Genomic DNA, 26,377 nt, shown 5'->3' with positions numbered 1-26,377 from the left:
AATCGGATGTTAGGTACTATATTTACCGAATATTATAGGATTCCTATAAATTAAAAAACGGCCGATTTGGAAGCACTTAAACAGCCTAAAGGAAAATTCCACAACAAAACTATATTTTGGTATTTATTTCATTAGTCAATTGTTGATGTCGTCCCAAAACGTTTTGCATGTCAGCGATAAAGATCTATACCTTTCAAAAATACAGAAATTCAGCTGGTATGATGCTGCAGATCTTGATGGATGACATGCAAAACATTTCGGGACTAATGAAACAAATAACAAAATATAGATTTTTGGGGTGGAATTTTCCGTTAAATTTCTCAGCGATCCGACTACATTTCAACAGAATAATGATGCAGGAATGCCAATCCCATTTGTTTCTAACAACAAGTTATTTCAGAGAAATCTGAGATGGTGGGTGTGGAAAATCCTCTTTCTTGTGCTTTTTGAAGTGGAACGACCCATTGGGTAAGAGTGGACCACAGAGCAGCGTTGAGGTCACAAAACCAAAAGAACATGCCATACAGTAGAACACCAGACAACATACAGCTTCTAATACAGCATTTCTACAAATAAAACCTGTTTAGTAAGGATCCGTATTACCTGGACAGGACAACAACCATAGCATACAGGTCAATGGCACTGTCTGCCACTCTCTTCAGCACAAACTGCTCATCTGCAATGGAGAGGAGAAATAACATTACAATACAACCATATTGGCCATTAAAACACTACCCAGCTAGCACATAACGTTCTGAGAACCATATGTTTCTTAGAGCTTGGTGAGAGCGTGTTGTCCTATGGTTATTTTACATACAACCTTCCCACAACGTTCTGGGTATGGTGCAGGATACCCGGGTAGCAGCATAACGTTTTCTACAGGTTTACTCATGGCTCCATTTAAAAAAAGGCATGTTCTCAGAGCATTCAGAGAATGTTTATTAAGAAAACGTTCTTCTGTGGGAATTGAGTACTTCTGCATAATGTTCTGCGAGGGCATTTTGAAGTTAAACCTTACTAATGCTTGTGTAATGAAATATCCGTCTTTACGCCTAGACATTGGGCTTGAGATTGTCAAAGAAAATAACTTGATAAGAGAAGTGTGTGTGTGCATTAATAAGAGGCCTGTTTTAACTTCTGTGTGTGTAGAATGACCATGATATCTGGGCGCTCAAGTCAAGAGCTGACAGAAACTCACTGGTTCCTCTTAGCTTAACTGAAGACAGAGCAGTGTTAAATTAAAAGTGTTCAATTCTGCACACCAGTGATAGAGCTATTGTTCGGTTTGGAGCCTGTTTCTGGGCGAAAGATTCATAGTTTGTGTGTGTGACCAGTACGACCATACATCATCTGGGCCGACAGTCAAAGGCACTTGCTTGCCCAGCTTGGGGGAACCGTTGAGCTACTGTTCGAGGTAGTATGTCTGGAGTGACTTCCTGTCATTCTGGCCATATTGTCCTCATTCAGTTGCGACAGACTGAGGTAACCTTTTCACCCAGTTGTCTCCACACACACACTGCAAATGCTCGCATTGGGTAGCTTGACTAAATAAATGATCCTGTACTCTTTGTACAGGGGGCTCGCACTCCATTTCACCTGTGTGGGTGGTGTGACCAGCCTCATTATAATACCTTTTTTAATAAAAGTAACACCATGATTGATTATTGATTGATCCTCATTATTAGATAAAAAGGTAGAATTTCCACCACCGTTATCTGCAGGTTTCCTCATGTTTCATTTTAAACTCAAACTTCTCAGAACATTCAGAAAACTTCCCATAACAAAAACAAGAAAATGTTAGTAACGCTCAAATAATGTTCTAAGAATTATTTAAAAACATATATTCCATTTTGAGCTTCAACAAAACCTTTCTCTATCCTCTCACTTGTTATGGGGTCTGTTTGAATAGACAAATGTACAGCTTTGTATCAGTAAAATAAGATACAAATATATTTTAAAAAACTTGACATGCTACCTTCATTCTGGTTCTCATAATCTCCCAGCAACTTAAAAATGTATGTTCCCAGAACAGTTGAAAATCTTCGCTTCCGTTCTCAGAGCTTTTAAAAAACATTTTGTTTTACTAGTGTCAGGAAATGTATGGCTTCGTTCCCAGAACCAATGGGGAAACAAAAACCTACGTTCCCACAACTTTCAAGGATCCAAATGTGCTAGTTGGGTATCCTTAAAATCAGGTTCACACATTTAGTTCTTCTTAGGTAGGTTGACAGTGTATTATAAATACTCACGGAGGATGTTCTTGCCGTGTTTGAGCAGCATATCCTCAACAGTGACTCCAAAGTGCTCGATAGCTTTAACAGCCTGGAAGAAATAGGGACGTCAATCAACTGGGAGTCTTAGACTTACGGTGACATTATGGCATGGATGGATACATACAGCCACGGAGGTCAATGCAAGCTTTGAATCTCTCTCACCAGACTTCCACTGTGAGACAACTCCGGATGGACTGATCCCTGTAGAGTGAGCCCAGTGCTCAGACCTGCCGTCCTGGATAACAAGAAAGAGACAGATGGTTAGGGAGGGTCCAAGAAAATGTAAAAAAAAATTATATATATATATATATATATATATATTTTTTTTTAATTGGTCGACCAAGAGTTGTCGGAACTAGAAGCACAAGCATTTCGCTACACTCGCACTAACATCTGCTAACCATGTGTATGTGACAAATAAAATGATTTGATTTGATGAAATTATTACCCCAGAATGTCTGTTATTCCAGAGGATGATTCAGACGGGACTAGTATTACTGGAGAACACTGGTCATGTAATTATTACCCCAGAACGTCCGTTATTCCAGAGGATGATTCAGACGGGACTAGTATTACTGGAGAACGCTGGTCATGTAATTATTACCCCAGAACGTCCGTTATTCCAGAGGATGATTCAGACGGGACTAGTATTACTGGAGAACGCTGGTCATGTAATTATTACCCCAGAACGTCTGTTATTCCAGAGGATGATTCAGACAGGACTAGTAGACCCCCCAAAAAATGACAGACCAAAAGGTGTCGGTCCGTGCTTACCGAGGTGTAGCCTACAGCTTGTGTAACCGATGTGAAATGGCTAGCTAGTTAGTGGTGGTGCACGCTAATAGCGTTTCGATCGTTGACGTCACTCGCTCTGAGACCTTGAAGTAGTAGTTCCCCTTCCTCAAACACTCAAACAGGCAACAGAAGCAGGATCTGTCTTATTGCTGTAGATAGATATATATATATATATACAGTGGGGCAAAAAAGTATTTAGTCAGCCACCAATTGTGCAAGTTCTCCCACTTAAAAAGATGAGAGAGGCCTGTAATTTTCATCATAGGTACACTTCAACTATGACAGACAAAATGAGAAAAAAAATCCAGAAAACCACATTGTAGGATTTTTTATGAATTTATTTGCAAATTATGGTGGAAATACTTTTTTGCCCCACTGTATATAAACATGTATATGATTTATAAATCCAGGCACATTAACAGTTAGACTGTTGATTATAGACCTAATTATGTTGGGGTCTCCTCTCTCCTCACTTTTCTTAGACAATAAGTCAAGGGCTGTCTTGTCATCTCATTCTGCTGCCCCCGCATATTGTTCTTAACACCCATATGCTGGTTACCGTTGCTAGTATTCACATAGCAACATGGTCTAGGAAAAGGCACCGATTCAACAGCGCACTGATGTGTTTCAGAACCGCAGACAGCGACGACTATCCAACGTGGAAGAAAGTGCATGTTTTCAAATATCCTTTTTATTAGTGTTACACCATCGTTCTTATGTAATATATCCATATACAATTTCAGCAGCACGTAATGGACTGAGCCATCCCCACGGCCTCCACAATGGATCAGTCCACTCAGCTCAAATCAGACGGGTGTCTTGTACAACATGAGATTTTTTGGTATTTGTTTTTTTGTTACTGCTCGACTAAAGAGATCTCGGTCGACCAAACTATCGACTAGTCGACTAAATGGGGTCAGCCCTAGTGTGTTGACAAGTGGGCTTCTTGTAAACAGCGTGTTACACACTGACCTCTTGGCCCTCTTGGTGATCTCTCCAGCCAGCAGCCCAGCGTTGCCCAGAGGGTTCTTCAGAGCCTTCTGTAGAGACTTCAGGTGCTTCCCTGCATCCTGGAAACAGGAAAATCAATACCATTCACTCTCCATATCGCACACCGACATTGAAAACGCCATAGGAATAGAATTACTACAACAGGGACATATATTGGGTAGATTGAATATGGCCTCCGGCCCACCCATCATGTGACAGTGACTTGAATGGGGATTGCCATTCTTGTAATTCTATTTCTACTTATAAAACAAAGACAGTATGATCGTTCAGACAAAATAGGTGACATACCTGTTCAGACAATAGGTGACATACCTGGAATCCGTTGAGAGCCACAAACAGTCTGAGAATGTCGTTGGTTCCCTCAAAGATCCTGAAGATTCTAAGATCCCTCATCACCCTCTCCACACCAGAGCCCTGGATACAGACCACAGGAAACAGCCATAAGATGTCAGTCTTCAGGGCCTCCCGGGTGGCACAGTGGTTAAGGGCGCTGTACTGCAGCGCCAGCTGTGCCACCAGAGACTCTGGGTTCAATTGGTCTTCTTAAACAATCCTTATTAAGAGCCGTCATTTTATTGTGAGGAACTGCAGTTTTAAATATTTTTTTTCTGTTTCGTCCTCTTATGCGAGAGATCCATCAACTTTATGACACATTAAAAAAAGGTCATTGCAGGCTTTATCTGGGTCGCAAACAATGACTGCTCTATTTGGTTAGACATTGAGACTTCTTTTTCTAAATACTCCTTACAGGAGCTTTTCTTTTTCAGAAGCTTCAAAGTCTGTAAAGGATCACTGCAATAACCCCATTCCTCTTAACATTCAAAGCATGGAGGAGATCAGTTCAATGTTTTTTGGGAAGGTCCAAACTAACCTCTGCTCTTTTCCCAATTCTTAACAGCCCAGATTTTGGTCTGGGATTGCTGGATGCTGGTTTTAACTTTTGACTTAATAAGGGCACAGGCAGACTAAATTCTTTATTTGCTGATTTTATTGTCATTTGGTTGAGAAATACAAACCCCCAAAGCAGGACTTCTTCCTCTTTCTACAAGTAAGACATATTTTGAAGAGCACCACCTTAATTGACAACCCTGATGTGTCCGTCATTGAATGAATGCTTTTTTTCCCCACAAAGGAAAATGTCTTAGGTTTGTTTTATGATGCTTTAAGGTCCTTTTCTACTGTCAACACAGAGGGTGAAACAAGTGTGGGAGAACATTTGGAGATATTGTTTTAGCATCTCTATGCAATCGTACTAGAGCAATCCGGTTCAGAATAATACACAAATTGCATATATCCCCAGATCACAGACATGCTTTTAGCCCCACTTCCTCTTCTCCTCAGTGTCTTATATGTAAAACTGATACAGGCACCCAAACACATTGTAAAACAGATCAGTTCTACAAAGTATGGGGGCCATATTTAAATTTACATTTAAGTCATTTAGCAGACGCTCTTATTAGGAGCGACTTACAAATTGGTGCATTCACCGTATGATCTAGAACCTGATTTATCAGCTATTACACTGCAAGGATTTTCTTACAATGGTGGTGGTGGTGGTCTATTTGTTTCAGAATTACACTGTATGTTCCATGTGTTGGACCTAACGTCTTTCTTTAAACTGAGCTTTTGTGTTTAATTTCTGACTGTATGTTCGTTTAAAATGTATGTATTGAGAGATACAATGACGGAAACAGGGTGAGAGTGGTGGGGAGAGTGGTGGGGAGGAGGAGATATATATACACACACACACGTATGCAGGTGTGTGTAAGTGTGCACTGTTTTTTAATCATCTCTTAATCTGGGTGGAAATTGTGAAATGACCATTTAAAAAAAAAAAATACTGTATAAAAAAAAGTAACAAATCTTTTCTTCCAGGTCCAAAGAGATCCTATTGAATTAATAGGAATTCTATATGTCATTCTATTAGGCCCATAAAAAAAGGTTTTGTGCATTTGCATACCGGTAAGAAATTCTATCAATTTTCACGCCTGTATAAAGCACTATATTTCTATGTACGACACACACATAACCCCTCCCAACAATCCAGTGATGCAGACTCACCTTCATGAAGCCCATTCCTCCCATGACCTGGATACACTCATCAGTCACTTCCCAGGCAGCCTCCTACACGAGAGAGAGACAAGGTTATTATAGTTTTACATTTGATTTTCATTTCTATTAGTTAAGATTATTTCGCTTTAAAAAAAAACATTTCTATTTCATTTTTATATATTATTTAGTTTCAGTTTGAGTGTTAAGGACAGAAAATAGCCAAATGCGTGAGAGGCTAGGAGTTATTTATGTGTGGTATAGTTTGTGTGTTTTTGGGGATGTCACTTCCTGCCACTGTGGGGCAGTAGTGCATAAGGTGATGGGGCAAGCCACAAGTTAGGTTGGGTTTAAAGGTCGACTGAGTGAGATGACCTAGAATAGATGCACAAAGTAAACAGTAGTAGCAGGTCAATTTCCGCAACAACCGTGAAGCTAAACTTCTCTGCTGTTGCGGTCCTGCAGCGTGCGAGTTGTAGCAGCGTGAAGTAGAGGCACGGGTCTGACAGATCCGATATCCGACCCTGGACCCGAGCGGGTACGAGTCCTAAATTCTGACTTTTTGTCTCGGATCTGGGTCAGTTTGATATAATTGCCATGAGTATCAGGTATGTGCAAATAAAATGGATTTGACGACTGGACCTGCCTGACTGAACCATGCTCAGTTAATTGAATGTATGCGAGTGGATGAGAACTGTTATCGGTGTCAGCCAATAGCAACACAATAAAACGTATAGCTTATGTCCAGCTGAAACTGGTTTCGGCTGCTCACATCACATGTTCCTGCTGAGAGCGAGAGCGCGCGCAAGTAGCCTTGGCTACTGTTGATAGCAAAGATGGAGGCCTTTTTAGTTTAAGTAAAATACAAGTTAGAGGAGGAAGATTATAGTGAAAAGTAGCCTATAAGGGGAATGTCCTTGGGGACAAGTTTTAAAGGACAAAGGTAAGAAGAATGTAGGCCCGGCCAAATAGAATGTGTGCTACTCGCTAATCAGGCTTGATGCAAATTTTCGAACTTATTTCTTTTCGTATTTATTATCATTTGTTTTATCATTAGGCTATAATCATGACTATTATAGATGTATTTAAGAATCAAAACCAGTTCTTTATATATGCAAAGTGTTTTGTAGAATTTTGTTGATACATTTATAATTGGCTAAATTAAGTTTGGACTGTCATTTTAATTGTGTGCTATATTTAGTTAGAGATGGGTTAAAATAGGGCTGTTGGAAAATAAATGGCCTTAGCAATTGCTGACATTTGTTGAGTTCTTTTGAGCCATTTTCATTGGCCAAATTAAGTTAATGTTGTGTTTGCCACAATCTAATAGAATTACCGGTAGGCCTATTGGGTTACTCTCACTCAAACCATGGAAAGGGAAAAACCTAAGGTGAGATTGCAAAACTTAATTACGCAATGTAATAACCTGTTCCTATTTTCCTTATAAACATTTAACTGACTTGTAGACTTGATATCAACCTAATAAAGTGAAGAAACCTTTGAAGGTTTCTTCCTCACTAGCTCTCCGACAGTGAGGCGAGGAAGAATGTTTTAGGCCCAACAGAGTTCCAACTAACTCTCCGACAGTGAGGCGAGGAAAAATGTTTTAGGCCCAACAGCGTTCCAACTAACTCTCCGACAGTGAGGCGAGGAAGAATGTTTTAGGCCCAACAGCGTTCCAACTAACTCTCCGACAGTGAGGCGAGGAAAAATGTTTTAGGCCCAACAGCGTTCCAACTAACTCTCCGACAGTGAGGCGAGGAAGAATGTTTTAGGCCCAACAGCGTTCCAACTAACTCTCCGACAGTGAGGGGAGGAAGAATGTTTTAGGCCCAACAGCGTTCCAACTAACTCTCCGACAGTGAGGCGAGGAGGAATGTTTTAGGCCCAACAGAGTAACTCCATTAATCTAACAATATAATGCACATCTTTATTTTTTTAAAAGCCGATTGAAAATATGCAGATTAGCCTCCTTCTGAACACCTGACAAGTAGCAGACAGGTTACTGGATCAAATCCCCGAGCTGACAAGGTAAACATTTGTCGTTCTTCCCCTGAGCAAGGCAATTAACCCACTGTTCCCCATTCAGTTGTACAGCTGACTAGGTATCCCCCTTTCCCTAGAAAGAAATGAATGTCAGTGTTGGGAACATGGCGCTGGTATATCTAGGCCTAAACTTCTCTTCCTTTAGATTTAGATTGTAAATATTCATATCATACAGTGGACAACTAGACCTATAGGCATAAAATGCCCTGTTGCATTCAGCACTCTAATCTCAGACAGCTGAACCATTGTTTTAGGAAAGTAAAAACCAATAAAACAATATGCTATAAATTTGAGTGTGCTACATAACGATTTTGATTTGTTAAAGATAGTTAAGGACACGCAACTGTGGATCATTTGGCCAATATCGCTTGTTTATTGAGGAGGTTTCTTTCCCTCACCCTCTTTCTACTCTCGAATCTGAATGGGTCTCTCAGATCCGAACCGGCACGGGTCTGTTTGGATCCGTTTATCCACGGGCCTTTTTAGGTGCGACTGCCCTCAGGTCCATTCAGAACAGTTCTGTTTAAAAAAAATGTATTTATGTATATCTGGCCGGGTGGGAAAGCCAAGGATCCAGAACGGATCTAACTTTTTGGACACCTCTAGTGTGAAGCGCACCAGTCTTGAATCGTGCACATCTCAATGGGCTTTTGTGAAGTCAAGCCTTTCAAAGTGGGTTGCATTCTGAGCAGGCAACTTGTCTTACAGTCAGAAAACACACTAATCGTATTTTAGTATTTACAGTCTATGCTGGATCAATCAATACATTTTCTGATGGATTCAAATATACATCGTGTGTCCTGAAGTTTAACAAAGTGCATTAATTTTGCAATGTATCTTATGGAATATTTACACAATTAAAGTAATAGTTGTGAAATGCTTAAAAGAGGATAGGATTAAACCCAGACAGTGCTGTACTCACAGAGGCAAAGATTTTGCTGATGGCCGCTTCAATGTGGTAGTCCTTGGATCCACTGTCCATGTTCCCACTGATCATGTAGGCCATGGACTGAAAGAAAGGGGAGGGGATAAGAGGACATGACAATCCCAACAGGATACCAAAATAAGCTCCCCGTCATCAAGGCAAAGGGAGGCTACTCTAAAGAATCTCAAATATATAAAATAGATTTTTGATTTGTTTAACACTTTCTTGGTTACTACATGATTCCATATTTGTTATTTCATGGTTGTGATGTCTTCACTATTATTTTACAATGTAGAAAATTGTAAAAAGAAAGAAAAACCCTTGAATGAGTAGGTGTCCAAACTTTTGACTGGTACTGTACCTACATGTACGGTCACAAGAATCAGGCCTCATTGTTCCTAGAATTTCTAAGTAAACAGCTGGAGGCAGGGCTTTCTCCTATAGAACAACATTTTTTATGGAATGGTTTGCCGATCTTTACTGAACTCATCTCTGTAGTAGGTCCTGTGATTGAATGTAGTGTGACCTCTGACCCTATTATGTGGGCTGAGTCACTGGCTTGCTAGTGCTCTTCCATGCTGACCCTAGGAGGGGTGCAATCACGTCTTGCCAGGCTTTTTTCGCTATACTCGACTTGAGTGGGTTGAGTCAGTGACGTGACCTTGTCCTGTTTTGCACCCCCTCGGGCTCGTGCCGAGGGGGGGGGTCTTCGTGGGCTATCCTCAGCCCTGTGTAAGTTGGTGGTCTGTTGATCTTCCGCTGGTGGTGTGGGGGCTGTGCTAGGCTCAGCCTGTCCTATCTGGTGTCCTGTGTGATCTTAAGTATGCTCACTCTTGAATCTTGAAGAACAATCTGGCCTTAATGGCCATGTTCTGTTATAATCTCTACCGGGCACAGTCAGAAGAGAACTGGCCACATCTCAGAGTCTGGTTACCCTCTAGATTCCTGCCTTCCTAGGGAGTTTTTCCAAGCCACCGTGCTTTTACATCTGCATTGCTTGCCGTTTGGGGTTTTAGGCTGGATTTCTGTACAGCACTTTGTGACATCTGATGATGTTCTATAAACACATTTGGTTGATTGAGTAATGGATTATGATGTGCATTATGCGATTGCTTCCATCTTTCTGCCAGTGGCTGTAAGCAGACAATGCACAGGTGGCGCCTTAATTGGGGAGGATGGGCTCGTGGTAAAGGCTGGAGCGGAATAGGTGGAATGGTTTCAAATACATCAAACACATGGTCTCCAGGTATTTGATGCCATTCAACTTGGTCCGTTCCAGCCAATATTATGAGCCATCACCCCCTCAGCAGCCTCCACTGATACCATGTCATCTGAAGTGTGGTGAGCGTTCTGAAGTAAAATGGCTGCCATAGGGTGCTACACATGGTGGTGGCTGAGGGGAGTTTCTCCTCATACTATGTAAAAGAGCATTGAGTGTGTGGAAGAGCAAGATATAAATTGATCAATCAATCAATAGATAGCCTGTGTACCTCAGTGACATATTGCAGCATTGTCATGCGTGCCAACTTCTCCTGGATAGCTCCATAGGTGTGGATCTTACTGCCAAACTGGACCCTGTTGGCTGCATGGTCCACCTGGGCAAAGAGACAGGTCAGGTGTCAGTATGAGAGGTCAAGAAGTGCTAAAACCAACACAGTAACAGAGCTTCAATGAGACTAGACAGACTCAACTGAAGGGCAAATAGGAGGTAACACTTTATTTGGATAGTCCCACACAGCGTTACTCACAGCCTGGGTGATGACTCCCTTCATGGTGCCGGAGAGGGCGGCGGCCATGCCGAAGCGCCCGTTGTTGAGGATGGCCATGGCCACCTTGAAGCCGCCACCTACCTCTCCCAGGACATTCTCAATGGGTACCGGGACGTTCTCAAAGTACACCTCCGCCGTGTTGGACGCCTTAATGCCCATCTTCTTCTCAGGGGGACCGCTGGAGGAGGTAGAAGGTAAGGAAATGTCAACGATACACGTCCAGGGGGACCGCTGGAGGAGGTAGAAGGTAAGGAAATGTCAACGACACACGTCCAGGGGGACCGCTGGAGGAGGTAGAAGGTAAGGAAATGTCAACGACACACGTCCAGGGGGACCGCTGGAGGAGGTAGAAGGTAAGGAAATGTCAACGATACACATCCAGGGGGACCGCTGGAGGAGGTAGAAGGTAAGGAAATGTTAACGATACACGTCGTCACGTTGTTGTGTCTTATCTACCTTAGATTAATGCATTGACAATATGTCACCTGGATAAGAGTGTTTGTTTAGGGCCTCCAGAGTGGAGCAGCGGTCTAAGGCACTGCATCGCAGTGGCGTCACTACAGACCCGGGATCGATCCCGGGCTGTGTCACAAATCGGCCATGACCTGGAGTCTCATAGGGCAGCGCACAATTGACCCAGCATTGTCCGGGTTAGGGGAAGGTTTGGCCCGGGTGGCTTTACTTGGCTCATCGTGCTCTTGCGACTCCTCGAGGCGGGTGTTTCCTCTGACACATTGGTGCACCTGGCTTCCGGGTTAAGCGGATGGGAGTTAAGGAGCTCGGTTTGGCAGGTCATGTTTCGGAGGACACATGACTCGACCTTGGCCTCTCCCGAGCCCGTTGGGGAGTTGCAGTGATGAGACAAGATCGTAATTGAAAAATGGGGGTGTATACGAAAAGTGGTTGCTTAAAGCCAGAAATTAAAACGTTTTTGTTTTGTCTTTTAGTCTGCAACTTCTTTAAAATGTGGATGTGCATCTTCAGGACAAAAACGTCTTAAAATATTCACTAAAAACAAGACTATGGACAGACAGCAAATATAGAGACTGGGAAAACAGAGACAATCATGTGAAGCTTCTAACAAGAAACATACAGTACATACTCTTACATAAAATCCCCCATTTCAGACCTCCCTCTTCCAATCCCACCCTTTCTCCATCACCCATCCGCTCTCCATCCTTTCACCCATCCACCACTCACTGTGTCACTCCTCCGAAGCTCCTCTCCACAATAAAGGCTGTGATTTTGTCTTTCATTTGTCCTGTCTTCTCATCCATCATGGGCATCTTGGCAAACACTGTGAAGATCTCAGCCAGACCACCATTACTGACAACACAGACACAGAGTCAGGATAAATCAAAGAAAACAACAGCAATACTGTATACAACCACAACTCTATATTAGGACCCCCCCCCTCCCTCAGAACAGCCTTAATTCGTCAGGGCATGGGCTCCACAAGGTTTCGAAAGCATTCCACAGAGATGACGGCCCGATGTTCTAATGCTTCTACAGTCGTTGGCTGGATGTCTTTTGGAAAACTGTGGAGCATAAAAACCCCCAGCAGTGTTGCCGTTCTTTACACACTCAAACTGGTGCGCCTGGCACCTACTACCATACCCGTTCTAACGCACTTAAATATGTTATCTTGCCCATTCACCCTCTGAATGGCACACATACACAATCCATGTCTCAATCGTCTCAGGTCTTGATCTTTTCTCGCCTTCATCTAAACTGATTTAACAGGTGAAATCAACAAGGGACCATAGCTTTCAGTCGATGTCATGCAAAGAGCAACTGTTATAAAGCGAGAATGCCTTACAAAACCTCCTATCCTCCTATCACCCAAAGCTGACAAGAGACTACATGACTCCATTTTATCCCATCTAACTACTATCACGTTTCCTTTTTTTTTGTCTGTAGACTGCAATTCAGCATGTACAGTTCAATGACCCCAAACATACTTCCAAAGTTGTGGCAAAATGGCTTAAGGACAACAAAGTCAAGGTATTGGAGTGGCCATCAAAGCCCTGACCTCAATCCCATAGAGCATTTGTGGGATGAACTGAAAAGGCGTGTGCGAGCAAGGAGGCCTACAAACCTGATTCAGTTACACCAGCTCTGTCAGGAGGAATGGGCCAAAATTCACCCAACTTATTGCGGGAAGCTTGTGGAAGGCTACCCGAAATATTTGACCAAAGTTAAAAGGCAATGCTACCAAATACTAATTGAGTGTATGTAAACTTCTGAGCCACTGGGAATGTGATGAAAGAAATAAAAGCTGAAATACATTTTCTACTGTTATTCTGACATTTCACATTTGTAAAATAAAGTGGTGATCTAACGGACCTAAGACAGGGGATTTTTACTAGAATTAAATGTTATGAATTGTGAAAACTGAGTTTAAATGTATTTGGCTGTGTATGTAAACTTCCAATAACGCTATGACTGTGTACAGGACATAAACCACACAGTGTTTGCGCCATACTAAATGATAGCACAATGTTGGTGGTCCTGCAGTACCTGATCCAGATCTTGCCTCCATTGAGGATGTAGTGTTTTCCACAGGGAGAGAGGGTAGCGAGGGTCTTTATGGACGCAGCGTCAGAGCCACTGGCGGGTTCAGTCAGACAGAAAGCCGCCAGGGTCTCACCTAGATAAAAGAGGAAAGAAGAGGAAGAAAAAGAGAATTCAGGCCAACAGATTTGAAATGCCTTATATGTAGAATTACAGTCTAGGCATAACAATACATAGGCAGAACCAAATAAAATGACTGTAAGAGAGAGCAACAACAAAGCCTCTTTATTTTACCTTTATTTAACTAGGAAAGTCTGTTAAGAACAAAATGTTATTTTCAATGACGGCCTACTGGGGAACAGTGGGTTAACTGCCTTGTCAGGGGCAGGAGGACAGATTTGTACCTCGTCAGCTCGGGGATTTGACCACTAGGCTACCTGCCGCCTCGCTCTCTCACCTGTGGCCAGCTTGGGCAGGTATTTCTCCTTCTGGGCGGGACTACCAACCAGCAGGATGCCCTTGAAACCGATGGACTGGTGGGCACCCAGAGTGATGCCAACCCCCAGGTCGTGCTGGCCAACGATCTCCACCAGCCTGGCATACTGTTCAATAAAAAAAGGAGGTTAAAACATTAGTGTACTTAATTTACACAGTACTCTAACGGTCTGGTGTACTATTGTCAGAGGACACAAAGGTTACAAAAAAAACAGCTGAGTCTTGAAGGTTATTTTGCTGCCATCCTTATCAAGAGCAACATACATAGCTCAGTTTCATGCTGACTTGTTTCGACATGGATATTCTACCACAGGCACATCATTCTTTATCCAGTGGTCTAAGACATGGCTTGAACTTTATGGTATCATCCTTCACAAACAGCAGCTACGCCACCAACACCTTGCAGTGCCTCCAGAAAGATGTTACACATTTTATTCAAATATATATATTTATTTTGTATCCCCCCCCCCTCAGCAATCTACACACAATACCCAATAATGAAAAAGCAAATACAGGTTTTTAGAAATGTGTACAAATGTATATATTTTTTAAAGTAAATATCACATTGACATAAGTATTCAGACCATTTACTCAGTACTTTGTTGAAGAACCTTTAGCAGCAATTACAGCCTCGAGTCTTCTTGGGTATGACGCTACAAGCTTGGCACACCTGTATTTGGGGAGTTTCTCCCATTCGTCTCTGCCAATCCTCTCAAGCTCGGTCATGTTGGACGGGGAGCATTGCTGTACAGCTATTTTCAGGTCAAGAGATGTTCGATCGGGTTCAAGTTCAGGCTAGGTCACTCAAGGACATCCAGAGACTTGTCCTGGAGCCACTCTTGCGTCGTCTTGCCTGTGTGCTTAGGGTTGGGGCGGTAGGGTAGCCTAGTGGTTAGAGCGTTGGACTAGTAACAAGTTCAAACCCCCGAGCTGACAAGGTACAAATCTGTCGTTCTGCCCCTGAACAGGCAGTTAACCCACTGTTCCTAGGCAGTCATTGGAAATAACAATTTGTTCTTAACTGACTTGCCTAGTTAAATAAAAAGGTTAGTTTTTCAAAAATGCCTAGTTAAATGAAGTTAAATAAATAAATAGGGTTGTTGTCCTGTTGAAAGGTGAAACTTTGCCCCAGTCTGTCCTGAGCGCTCTGGAGCAGGTTTTCATAAAGGATCTCTCTGTACTTTGTTCCTTTCATCTTTACCTCAATCTTGACTCGTCTCCCAGTCCCTGCCACTGAAAAACATGCCCACAGCAAGATGCTGCCACCACCATGCCTCACCGTAAGGATGGTGCGAGGTTTCCTCCAGACGTGACGCTTGGCATTCAGGTCAGAAAGAGTTCAATCTTGGTTTCATCAGACCAGAGAATCTTGTTTCTCATGGTCTGAGAGCCTTCAGGTGCCTTTTGACAAACTCCAATCGGGCTGTCGTGCCTTTTACTGAGGAGGGGCTTCCATCTGGCCACTGTACCACAAAGGCACCTGAGAGTGGTGCAGAGATGGTTGTCCTTCTGGAAGGTTCTCAGAGGAACTCCAGAGCTCTGTCAGAGTGACCATCGAGTTCGTGGTCACCTCCCTGACCAAGGTCTTTCGCTTCCTCAGTTTGGCCTGACGGCCAGCTCTATGGAGAATCTTGGTGGTTCCAAACCTCTTCCACTTAAGAATTATGGAGGCCACTGTGTTTTTGGGGACCTTCAATGCTGAAGACATGTTTTGGTACCCTTTCCCAGATCGGTGCATCGACACAATTGGATTTTGCTCTGACGTGCAACTATGGGACCCTATATAGACATACGTGTGCCTTTCCAAATCATGTCCAATCAATTGAATTTATCAGGTTGTAGAAAGATCTCAAGGATGATCCATGGACACAGGATGACCCTAAGCTTCATTTCGAGACTCAAAGCAAAAGGTCTGAATACTTACGGAAATAAGGTGTTTGTTTTTTATATTTAAAAATTCAGCAAAAATTTTCTAAAACCCTGTTTTCGATTTGTCATTAAAGGGGTATTGTGTGTAGATTGCTGAGGATTAAAATATTTATCTAATCCATTTTAGAATAAGGCTGTAACATAACAAAAGGTGGGGGGGGGGGGAAATCAAGGGGTCTGAATACTTTCCAAAGGCACTGTATATGCATGATTGCACACGTGTGCTGGTATTTCTGCTGACCTGTGTATTATGTGTTGGTACAGTACTCCGAATAGACTGTGTTGTTGCTGTATAGAGGTAAAAGGGTATCCCTGCTTACCTGCGTCCTGGTTGGGGTATTGCTCTTAAGGTATGTGTGTGTGTGTGTGTCTGTCTGCGTCCCTATGGGTTACCCCCCCCCCCCCCAGGTAAGTGTGTGTTTTTAACTATGCTTGTTGGGAATCAGAATTCCCCACAACAATAGTAAACAAACAAAAATTTGACCAAATAGGGACATTTTGTTATCCCCACAAGGTCAAATGCTATTTCAATGGGGTTTAGTGTTAGAAACTAGGGTATGTGTTAGGGAAAATATAATTTTGGAGAATTGTGTGTCCCCACAAGGTTAGTTGTACAAGACTGTGTGTGTATAGAGATAAAAGGTGTATGTTCTCACCTGTGTGTTGGTAAGGCCCACGCCCCCAAGGTCCTGGGGGACCTGCAGACCAAAGGCCCCCATCTCTTTCAGGCTTTCCATGGTGCTGTCCTCCACCTTCTCCAGGGAGTCATTCTTTGCTGGGTCATTCACCTCCTACAGCATACCATATATACAGTTGAAGTCAGAAGTTTACCTACACTTTCATCTGTGAAGAGCACCGGGCGCCAGTGGCGAATTTGCCAATCTTGGTGTTCTCTGGCAAATGCCAAACGTCCTGCACGGTGTTGGGCTGTAAGCACAACCTCCACCTGTGGACGTCGGGCCCTCATACCACCCTCATGGAGTCTGACCGTTTGAGCACACACGTGCACATTTGTGGCCTGCTTGAGGTCATTTTGCAGGGCTCTGGCAGTGCTCCTCTTTGCTCCTCTTTGCCCTCCTACGGCTTCCTCCACGTCTACACTATACTTCCGGGTTGGAGCGAGTGGTCGCATCGGCACTTCGCTCCCGCAGGTAGTATAACTTTTTCATTACATTTCATTATATTTCATTATAGCACAACGGTTTGACTTGTCTAATCTTAGCAATTTCTTCTCAACTAGCTACATAGCCGTCTTTGTATCAAAGATAATTGCGTAATTATCGTATTTCGCCGTCCTAACGTAGTCTTCACTAGCCAGCTAGCTAACGTCCACTGATTAGCTGCACTGGAGAAACTATTACTGGAGAAACTATTACACTCAACTGAACGACTTGATTAGTGTAGTGTTAGCTAGCTACATAGCTGTCTTTGCGGTCTTCGTATCTTCGTATCCAAGATAATTGTGTTGTTTAGGTTTAGAGTGTGTAGTCTTAGAGTGATTATCTTAATTTACCGAGGTTAGCTAGCCAGCTATTTGTCGTCCTTAACGTAGGAGACTCTGCTAGCTAGCCAACAGCTAGCCAACGTCTTCTGAATAGAACTCAACAACCCAGTCGCATTCACAGGTAGTATCACATTTTCATTTCATTTCATTACAGTACAACGGTTTGATTTGTTTGATCGTAGCTAGCTACATAGCTAGCTACATAGCCGTCTTTGTATCAAAGATAACTGTGTAGTCTAGAGCGATTTTCTAGGTTAGCTAGCCAGATATTGTCGTTCTTTTAACGCAACGTAACGTAAACAACACTACTAGCTAGCCAGCTAGCCCCCGAATAGCAGCACTGCAGAAACTATTACACTCAACGGAACGACTTGATTAGTGTAGTGTCAACAACGCACCCACTGCTAGCTAGCCTACTTCAGCAGTACTGTATCGTTTTAATCATTTTAGTCAATAAGATTCTTGCTACTTAGCTTAACTTTCTGAACATTCGAGATGTGTAGTCCACTTGTCATTCCAATCTCCTTTGCATTAGCGTAGCCTCTTCTGTAGCCTGTCAACTATGTGTCTGTTTATCCCTGTTCTCTCCTCTCTGCACAGACCATACAAACGCTCCACACCGCGTGGCCGCGGCCACCCTAATCTGGTGGTCCCAGCGCGCACGACCCACGTGGAGTTCCAGGTCTCCGGTAGCCTCTGGAACTGCCAATCTGCGGTCAACAAGGCAGAGTTCATCTCAGCCTATGCCTCCCTCCAGTCCCTCGACTTCTTGGCACTGACGGAAACATGGATCACCAGACAACACTGCTACTCCTACTGCTCTCTCTTCGTCCGCCCACGTGTTCTCGCACACCCCGAGAGCTTCTGGTCAGCGGGGTGGTGGCACCGGGATCCTCATCTCTCCCAAGTGGTCATTCTCTCTTTCTCCCCTTACCCATCTGTCTATCGCCTCCTTTGAATTCCATGCTGTCACAGTTACCAGCCCTTTCAAGCTTAACATCCTTATCATTTATCGCCCTCCAGATTCCCTCGGAGAGTTCATCAATGAGCTTGATGCCTTGATAAGCTCCTTTCCTGAGGACGGCTCACCTCTCACAGTTCTGGGCGACTTTAACCTCCCCAAGTCTACCTTTGACTCATTCCTCTCTGCCTCCTTCTTTCCACTCCTCTCCTCTTTTGACCTCACCCTCTCACCTTCCCCCCCTACTCACAAGGCAGGCAATACGCTCGACCTCATCTTTACTAGATGCTGTTCTTCCACTAACCTCATTGCAACTCCCCTCCAAGTCTCCGACCACTACCTTGTATCCTTTTCCCTCTCGCTCTCATCCAACACCTCCCACACTGCCCCTACTCGGATGGTATCGCGCCGTCCCAACCTTCGCTCTCTCTCCCCCGCTACTCTCTCCTCTTCCATCCTATCATCTCTTCCCTCCGCTCAAACCTTCTCCAACCTATCTCCTGATTCTGCCTCCTCAACCCTCCTCTCCTCCCTCTCTGCATCCTTTGACTCTCTTTGTCCCCTATCCTCCAGGCCGGCTCGGTCCTCCCCTCCCGCTCCGTGGCTCGATGACTCATTGCGAGCTCACAGAACAGGGCTCCGGGCAGCCGAGCGGAAATGGAGGACAACTCGCCTCCCTGCGGACCTGGCATCCTTTCACTCCCTCTTTTCTACATTTTCCTCCTCTGTCTCTGCTGCTAAAGCCACTTTCTACCACGCTAAATTCCAAGCATCTGCCTCTAACCCTAGGAAGCTCTTTGCCACCTTCTCGTCCCTCCTGAATCCTCCTCCCCCTCCCCCCCCCTCCTCCCTCTCTGCAGATGACTTCGTCAACCATTTTGAAAAGGTTGACGACATCCGATCCTCGTTTGCTAAGTCAAACGACACCGCTGGTTCTGCTCACACTGCCCAACCCTGTGCTCTGACCTCTTTCTCCCCTCTCTCTCCAGATGAAATCTTGCGTCTTGTGACGGCCGGCCGCCCAACAACCTGCCCGCTTGACCCTATCCCCTCCTCTCTTCTCCAGACCATTTCCGGAGACCTTCTCCCTTACCTCACCCCGCTCATCAACTCATCCCTGACCGCTGGCTACGTCCCTTCCGTCTTCAAGAGAGCGAGAGTTGCACCCCTTCTGAAAAAACCTACACTCGATCCCTCCGATGTCAACAATTACAGACCAGTATCCCTTCTTTCTTTTCTCTCAAACTCTTGAACGTGCCGTCCTTGGCCAGCTCTCCCGCTATCTCTCTCTGAATGACCTTCTTGATCCAAATCAGTCAGGTTTCAAGACTAGTCATTCAACTGAGACTGCTCTCCTCTGTATCACGGAGGCGCTCCGCACTGCTAAAGCTAACTCTCTCTCCTCTGCTCTCATCCTTCTAGATCTATCGGCTGCCTTCGATACTGTGAACCATCAGATCCTCCTCTCCGAGTTGGGCATCTCCGGCGCGGCCCACGCTTGGATTGCGTCCTACCTGACAGGTCGCTCCTACCAGGTGGCGTGGCGAGAATCTGTCTCCTCACCACGCGCTCTCACCACTGGTGTCTCCCAGGGCTCTGTTCTAGGCCCTCTCCTATTCTTGCTATACACCAAGTCACTTGGCTCTGTCATAACCTCACATGGTCTCTCCTATCATTGCTATGCAGACGACACACAACTAATCTTCTCCTTTCCCCCTTCTGATGACCAGGTGGCGAATCGCATCTCTGCATGTCTGGCAGACATATCAGTGTGGATGACGGATCACCACCTCAAGCTGAACCTCGGCAAGACGGAGCTGCTCTTCCTCCCGGGGAAGGACTGCCCGTTCCATGATCTCGCTATCACGGCTGACAACTCAATTGTGTCCTCCTCCCAGAGCGCTAAGAACCTTGGCGTGATCTTGGACAACGCCCTGTCGTTCTCAACCAACATCAAGGCGGTGGCCCGTTCCTGTAGGTTCATGCTCTACAACATCCGCAGAGTACGACCCTGCCTCACACAGGAAGCGGCGCCGGTCCTAATCCAGGCACTTGTCATCTCCCGTCTGGATTACTGCAACTCGCTGTTGGCTGGGCTCCCTGCCTGTGCCATTAAACCCCTTCAACTCATCCAGAACGCCGCAGCCCGTCTGGTGTTCAACCTTCCCAAGTTCTCTCACGTCACCCTGCTCCTCCGTTCTCTCCACTGGCTTCCAGTTGAAGCTCGCATCCGCTACAAGACCATGATGCTTGCCTACGGAGCTGTGAGGGGAACGGCACCTCAGTACCTCCAGGCTCTGATCAGGCCCTACACCCAAACAAGGGCACTGCGTTCATCCACCTCTGGCCTGCTCGCCTCCCTACCACTGAGGAAGTACAGCTCCCGCTCAGCCCAGTCAAAACTGTTCGCTGCTCTGGCCCCCCAATGGTGGAACAAACTCCCTCACGACGCCAGGACAGCGGAGTCAATCACCACCTTCCGGAGACACCTGAAACCCCACCTCTTTAAGGAATACCTAGGATAGGATAAGTAATCCCTCTCACCCCCCCCCTTTAAGATTTAGATGCACTATTGTAAAGTGACTGTTCCACTGGATGTCATAAGGTGAATGCACCAATTTGTAAGTCGCTCTGGATAAGAGCGTCTGCTAAATGACTTAAATGTAAATGTCTCCTGATGTACTGGCCTGTCTCCTGGTAGCGCCTCCATGCTCTGGACACTACGATGACAGACACAGCAAACCTTCTTGCCACAGCTCGCATTGATGTGCCATCCTGCATGAGCTGCACTACCTGAGCCACTTGTGTGGGTTGTAGACTCCGTCTCATGCTACCACTAGAGTGAAAGCACCGCCAGCATTCAAAAGTGACCAAAACATCAGCCAGGAAGCATAGGAACTGAGAAGTGGTCTGTGGTCCCCACCTGCAGAATCACTCCTTTATTGGGGGTGTCTTGCTAAGTGCCTATAATTTCCATCTGTTGTCTATTCTATTTGCACAACAGCATGTGAAATGTATTGTCAATCAGTGTTGCTTCCTAAGTGGACAGTTTGATGTCACAGAAGTGTGATTGACTTGGGGTTACATTGTGTTGTTTAAGTGTTCCCTTATTTCTTTTGTATATATATATATATATATTCTATAGCACCCACGAGCCAGCCCGAGAGACAGAGGTCAGTTACAACCTGGGCCATGTTCAGTAGTATTGAAATGGAGGAATTACGGTCCAATACAGACAATAATATAACAGATAATCAAAACTATCTGAACTTGTCAAATAAGAAACATTTTGCTACGGTGCTCCCTAATGAATGTGACCCTGATGACAAATCTAGTGGCAGTAAAGAAATTTAGCTTGAATAACTTAAGAGGAAATATGTGTTGTGGTTTACTATTTGTAAAATAAAATAAATATTTGGTCACAAAAACAAGAAAAAGGTGAATTGAAACTCACTTCAAAGAATTTGGAAACGGGTGGGACTAACTCCTGGAGGAACTGGGTCTGCTCCTCGTTCATCACTGGAAAACAGCAAAAAGCCCACAACCGTTAGATGTTCCAACATGTCTCCTATACATCATCGCTAAGTGGCTGCATAACAATACATGACTAGTCCATTCACCTGAGGGGAAGGGAAAGACCTGCGAGGGGTTGATCTGGCCCTTGAACATGTTGACGGCGAAAGACTGGGACTCCTACAAGAGATACATGGGGTCATGTTGATATATCATCAACTGTCACACAAACAAAGCAGGAAATGCATACTGTACTTCCTTTCAGAGGGATCTAAGCGCAGCTCAGTCATAATTGTTGATCTTGAACTTTAAAACATGGAGACCCAAACAGTAGCCACATCCAGTATGGACAACCTCAGTGAAGCAGTACTCTATAGGGAGGTTGGCTGATCTAAGAACACATACCACGCTCTGTGCCTTCTTGGCAGTGGCTGCCTTGGTTGCCGTGGTGGTGCCAACAGCCTGCTTGTCCAGTACTGCCTGTAGAGAGACAAACACAAACAAGCAATGTCATACAGAGAGAAGAGATTACAACCATAGAAATATAATATCATTCTAGTTCTATGGTTACAATATGTTAGAGAGATAGGGACTGAAAGAAGTGAATTTCCGATGGATTATTGATAGGTAGGATCAGGATAATTGAATGGAGTGGTACAGTACTTTAGACAGGGGAAATGGGTAACAATCGCAAAGGGGTTTGTGAAAGCTACAGTAGGAGACCCTGCTCCTATACACAAGGATTGAATATGAAAGAAACAATATATTACTCTTAAGAATCTGAGTGTTCATTTAAAAACCAAGGCAACATTAAACATGTCCCCCACGAATGATGCCGCGCCCCGGGGTGTCTTGGGTCCAATTAGTGACAACAATTTAAGCTCAAAATGGGACATATGCTTGATACAAGTTCAGACTTTCAGTTGATAACTATAGTACCACCCTTGGGCCCATCAGTGTAATTTTGTAAATTACAGATATCTATGGTAAGACACATCATTCACCCAAGTTGTCAAAATCAGCCAGTTGTGTCTGGGATGTCGAGTGGGTTAGCACAACTCATAGCTTTAAGTGTTTATCACAGAATTGTTAATGGCAGAAAATCCATCATGGGTCCATGAGGAAAATGTGTTCCTTGTGAGGAGAGGGACCTATTGTCGCATTCAAGACAACTGGGAACTCTGGAGAAGAAAAATAATTAACTCCAACTGGGATTTTTTTTGAACGGTCATCCAACTCAAAATTCCAAGTGGGAAACTTGGGCCTCTTTCTAGAGCTCTGACTTTCCGACCTGGAGATCACTGACATCATGATTTGACCTCTTCCCCCCCCCAGTTGAAGTGAAAGCACCATATGTACCGAATTTCATGACTTTAGATCAAACGGGGTGAGGGGCGTGACCTTTTCATGTATGCATTTTCAATCACTTGTTATAGCGCCACCATCTGGTCTACCAGTGATATTTTGTAAATGCCGGATATCTATGGCAACAATAGCCCATCACTTGTGAATGACGCCCAGCTTAAGGCAAAAACAGTCCAATGACTTATTTTTGCAACTTTTACAAATCATAGTCGCACACCTCACATAGCCCAGCCCATAGTCCTATATGTTTTGATAAGGTTTGTATCACAACTCAAGTGGCCGAATAACTTCTTAAAATTAAGCACATTAATCCGCTTTACAATGGGTGTCGAGTCTAACTGGCATACCTACCCAGAGCGTGAGTTTCAAGTTAGGGGAAGATTATTTTCACCATAAGAATGCACCTTTATAATAAAAGCATTACATGCATAATCGCAATTGGGTCACTTTTGATAATGCTGTTTTCAAGCTAATGGGACATTCACACTTCGAGCCTATCGCCGTGTGCGCAATGCTGTGCTTATAATGTGTAGAAATAGCTTAATAGCTGGTCAACTTTTTAAGCTAAGCGTTCTGATGTTGTGTCAGCCACATTGCGTAAAATATGTTTTCTGATGTTAGAATTGGTATTCATTTGGGATCTATCACATCCCAACAACTGTCCCAGACTATGTTTGGAATATTTATTTCTCACACAGAATAGAATAGTTGACCTTTGTACTATGGGGATAGTAGATTGACATAGGCTAGGGCTTTTGCTGTTCGTTAGGCCTACTCATCTTGTTGGCTGACGAAAAGTAAATGTGGACAGTTCTTTCAATATGCACCTCGGAATGGGATTAGGACATGTGCAGTTGCCGTCCCCCGATATGTCAGTATTCACACGCTTAGCATGTGCGAAAGACCCAATCGTGTGACAGAGAACCATGTGAATGACAGGTGCTTTGGCACGCAGCCAGGAGAAGGGAATTATAATTTTTTTTTTTCAGCCCAAGGGCACAATGGCCACTAACCGTAAAAGGTATGGATTTTTTTAGGGGTCATTACAGCCACACATATAGATGATGCAGCTGGGAAATTTGAGGCATTATCAAGTGCTTGTCAAATTGTGAATGAGGGACTGATGAAGTGTGTACAGCCTGCACAACAAAAAAAGTAGAGCTCATGCCTTTGATGTGAATTTTTTCAAATCCTCATTACTCTCATCATGCAGCCTTACAATGCATTAAAAATCAAAAGCATATAGCCCAGCATATGTATGACAACTAAAGTTACATAACTCTAAATGAAGCATATTGGAGTACCTGATTCTTTGTTAACACTCAACACAGAATAGTCACATGTGCGCACTCCCTCAAATAGTTTGGAGAAAATATCCTTTACGATAGCCACATTAGCAGCTAATTAGCGTTTCATTTTTGGGAGGTGAATACAGGCACATATATTGATTTTTTAAAAATCACGTTGTCTGAGAGAGATTTACATGGTTATCATAACGTCACGCCAGGGTAAGCCTACAATCAACAGCCCTTATTTTAAGTGTTTCTACAATCCCCTATGGGAAAAAATGTATGGTGGAAAAACAATTGGAACCATTTCCCTGTTTGACCACTAGGTTTTATGGTTATTATGACTCATACTGTGGTACTCTATTGACATGGTCATTGGTCAGACACATGTCCTGCTGTCCCCTGTCTATCATTGAATTGAAATAGAACTCAGCGCCACCTATAACCTAGATTTTAGTCACGTGAGTCCACGGTGAACTTTCCCCCACTTCTCGATGCTATTACATATCCTAATGGATATGGTAGGTCCATATAGGTTACCTCCGCTGGAAGCAATGTCATCCTTTTATCAGTTACGCTTATCTCATTTGGATAACATTTTATTAATACAACATTATGACGCAGCATGGTTTGTTTCAACACCTGAACACATAACCCATGAGCTGTCAAGATGGCAACATAAACGCCCCTGTTTAGAATAATCACTGTTACAATGTTTGATCATTGATACAATGTGTTCAATTTTAGCAGGAAAACGAGTGCGTGGCTGTGAGTGTTGTGTTTTATGACAGCGCACTGCCTACCTCCGCGGCCTGAGAAGAAGCATAGAGGCGGGCATTCTGCGTGGCTGCTGCTCCGATCTGCTTCTGAATCCTACACGAATACAAATACGAATTGAAAAAGATTGAATGTATATAAATACATCGTTTTAAAGCTGTTTTGTCAGTGAGAATGTATTTACTTACCCGGAAAAGGCAGGGGAGATACGAAGTGCTGTGCACAAAGCAGGAGTCAAACTCACTTTGCCCAAAAGCATATTGAACGACCGCCTTAACTATCTATAGAATTAGGTTAAAGAGATCTGTTTGATCTTGTGTCCCGAATCAGCGCTCCAAATGGACGAATTTGTCCTTCTGAGTCAAAATCTGTGACTTATTCAAGTAGGCTGCTGCCGTTGTGTAACCTAGAAAAAAATACACTGAAGAAAATGGCCAGAGCATAGAAAGAGTATTCTAGACACACCAGCTGCCTGTCTGACAGGGTCTAGACAGCGCATACGGAAGACTTGTCTAGATTCTTGGAATCTATGCACAGGACACAGCGGAAATACGGAAGTGTAGGCTGCATAGAGTGACGAGGTGGAGGAGGAGCTCCGTAGACTCTTCCTGTCCAGAGGTAATTTAGCAATTCATTGTAGCTCTGTAGAGTCTATTTTATCTACTTTTCTCGAGCCAATTAGCTTGTTCCATTCCTGGATTACTCATTATACTAATACATTCCGATTTAAATCGACAAATGCGATAGTTTAAAAAAGGTTAAGGGGCATAGGCTGTGTTGGCAAAATCACTACATATCCCATCCAGTTGTCATTAGTTCCAAGACCAGTCAGAAACGTCCAGGTACGCAAATGACTCCTGTGGAACTCAAAACTGAATTTGCATCCAGATTAACGCCTTGATCACGCCGACAGTGTTTTGCGCAAAATGGTACACAGCATCATCTGAATATGTGTGCAACAAAAGTGTGCAACAACAAATCAAATCAAATTTAATTTGTCACATACACATGGTTAGCAGATGTTAATGCGAGTGTAGCGAAATGCTTGTGCTTCTAGTTCCGACAATGCAGTGATAACCAACAAGTAATCTAACTAACAATTCCAAAACTACTGTCTTATACACAGTGTAAGGGGATAAGGAATATGTACATAAGGATATAT

At 43.8% G+C, this 26,377-nt stretch overlaps 1 protein-coding gene across 1 annotated transcript in view; it reads right to left on the bottom strand.

Moving 5' to 3' along the window:
- Positions 1-25,702, bottom strand: part of acadvl (acyl-CoA dehydrogenase very long chain) — a 40,852-nt gene extending 15,150 nt beyond the window's left edge. The window contains exons 1-18 of the mRNA XM_046297713.1: positions 25,404-25,702; positions 25,242-25,311; positions 22,190-22,264; positions 21,892-21,964; positions 21,726-21,790; positions 16,463-16,597; positions 13,840-13,984; positions 13,389-13,518; positions 12,069-12,194; positions 10,848-11,046; positions 10,590-10,694; positions 9,097-9,183; positions 6,141-6,203; positions 4,392-4,493; positions 4,041-4,138; positions 2,436-2,508; positions 2,250-2,322; positions 604-676 (exon numbers count right to left, since the gene is read on the bottom strand). Of these exons, the coding sequence (XP_046153669.1) occupies positions 604-676; positions 2,250-2,322; positions 2,436-2,508; positions 4,041-4,138; positions 4,392-4,493; positions 6,141-6,203; positions 9,097-9,183; positions 10,590-10,694; positions 10,848-11,046; positions 12,069-12,194; positions 13,389-13,518; positions 13,840-13,984; positions 16,463-16,597; positions 21,726-21,790; positions 21,892-21,964; positions 22,190-22,264; positions 25,242-25,311; positions 25,404-25,474 (1,763 nt within the window). The 5' untranslated portion in view covers positions 25,475-25,702. The remainder of the gene's footprint in view (positions 1-603; positions 677-2,249; positions 2,323-2,435; positions 2,509-4,040; positions 4,139-4,391; positions 4,494-6,140; positions 6,204-9,096; positions 9,184-10,589; positions 10,695-10,847; positions 11,047-12,068; positions 12,195-13,388; positions 13,519-13,839; positions 13,985-16,462; positions 16,598-21,725; positions 21,791-21,891; positions 21,965-22,189; positions 22,265-25,241; positions 25,312-25,403) is intronic.
- Positions 25,703-26,377: the final 675 nt, after the last annotated feature.

The sequence above is a fragment of the Oncorhynchus gorbuscha genome, linkage group LG14 (assembly GCF_021184085.1).
Source record: "Oncorhynchus gorbuscha isolate QuinsamMale2020 ecotype Even-year linkage group LG14, OgorEven_v1.0, whole genome shotgun sequence".
Lineage (NCBI taxonomy): Eukaryota > Metazoa > Chordata > Actinopteri > Salmoniformes > Salmonidae > Oncorhynchus > Oncorhynchus gorbuscha.
This window is presented reverse-complemented; position numbering and strand designations above follow the sequence as displayed.